We start from the raw sequence: 1043 nt of genomic DNA on the forward strand, positions 1-1043 counted from the left end.
TCCTTTAAATTCACTACACAACATGGCATTTGAGTGGGAGGATTTATGTGTTTTCTCAATGCCTGCATATAAAATGATGTTGCGTTTGGTGTGAATTGGAATTATCAGCATATATACATATGTAACTCATTTAAATAGTTAACTAATACTTTCACTCGTCTAAGATTTTACCAGGTAAATGCACACCTTTGTTACTAATTTACAGTTTCCTGATCTCATGTCTAATCACCTTCTAAAATGATATTTTAGTGCCAACCTTCTTGTAGGAGGATGCCTCTGTAGAAAAGGTTAAGTGTTTCCTCCTGAATGGTCACCTCAATAGCAAAGTCATCCTTCAAAGAACTGAGCCAGAACGTCTGCTCTAGCAGTAGGTTCTCCATACAATGGCGCAGGAAACCTGGAGGAGAGGAGGATGTTCACAGAAGGCAGTGTGAGGTATTTGGATAAGATGTAGCACAAAACATGACGTTTTACACTGTGTCATTATTTATTAACGAGAACTAAGACAAAATGCCAGAGCAGTGTGGAACAACCAAATACACTCCACTTATCCAACACCTTTAGCAACAATAACTTGAAGTTTATGTATTAATTTAAAAGGAGGAATTTTATCCTCATCTCTACAACATCTACATCATCTTTTGTCTGTTTATTGAGGTTAACAGGCGTTTGTTTATGTCCAGCTCTCTTAACTTCTTGTCACAGTATTTTAGTTGGATTGAGGTTTGGATTTGACTGGGCCACTACAACACCTCGTTTTTTCCTTCTTCAGTCATTCTGTTGTAGATTCGCTGGTGTTCTTGTGCTCACTGTCCAAGCTACAGCCTCCAAACAGAGTCCCTCACACTCGACTCCACACAGAACATAGTCTGTCTGTTTTCTACTGTCTCCAGTTATACAACTTCAATTGTCATTAGCAGTGTTGGTCAAGTTACTTGAAAAAAGTAATCAGTAACTAATTACTGATTACTTCCCCCAAAAAGTAATCCCGTTATTTTACTGATTACTTATTTTCAAAAGTAATTAATTACTTAGTTACTTTT

At 37.1% G+C, this 1043-nt stretch overlaps 1 protein-coding gene across 1 annotated transcript in view; it reads right to left on the reverse strand.

The window, feature by feature from the left end:
* Nucleotides 1-1043, reverse strand: part of LOC102294159 (SH3 domain and tetratricopeptide repeat-containing protein 1) — a gene marked incomplete at its 3' end in the record, with an annotated part of 23544 nt that overhangs the window by 8716 nt on the left and 13785 nt on the right. The window contains 1 exon segment of the mRNA XM_014329738.2: nt 257-397. Within this exon segment, the coding sequence (XP_014185224.1) occupies nt 257-397 (141 nt within the window).

The sequence above is a fragment of the Haplochromis burtoni genome, unplaced genomic scaffold (genome assembly GCF_018398535.1).
Source record: "Haplochromis burtoni strain Fernald_Lab_line unplaced genomic scaffold, NCSU_Asbu1 Contig_538, whole genome shotgun sequence".
Classification (NCBI taxonomy): domain Eukaryota; kingdom Metazoa; phylum Chordata; class Actinopteri; order Cichliformes; family Cichlidae; genus Haplochromis; species Haplochromis burtoni.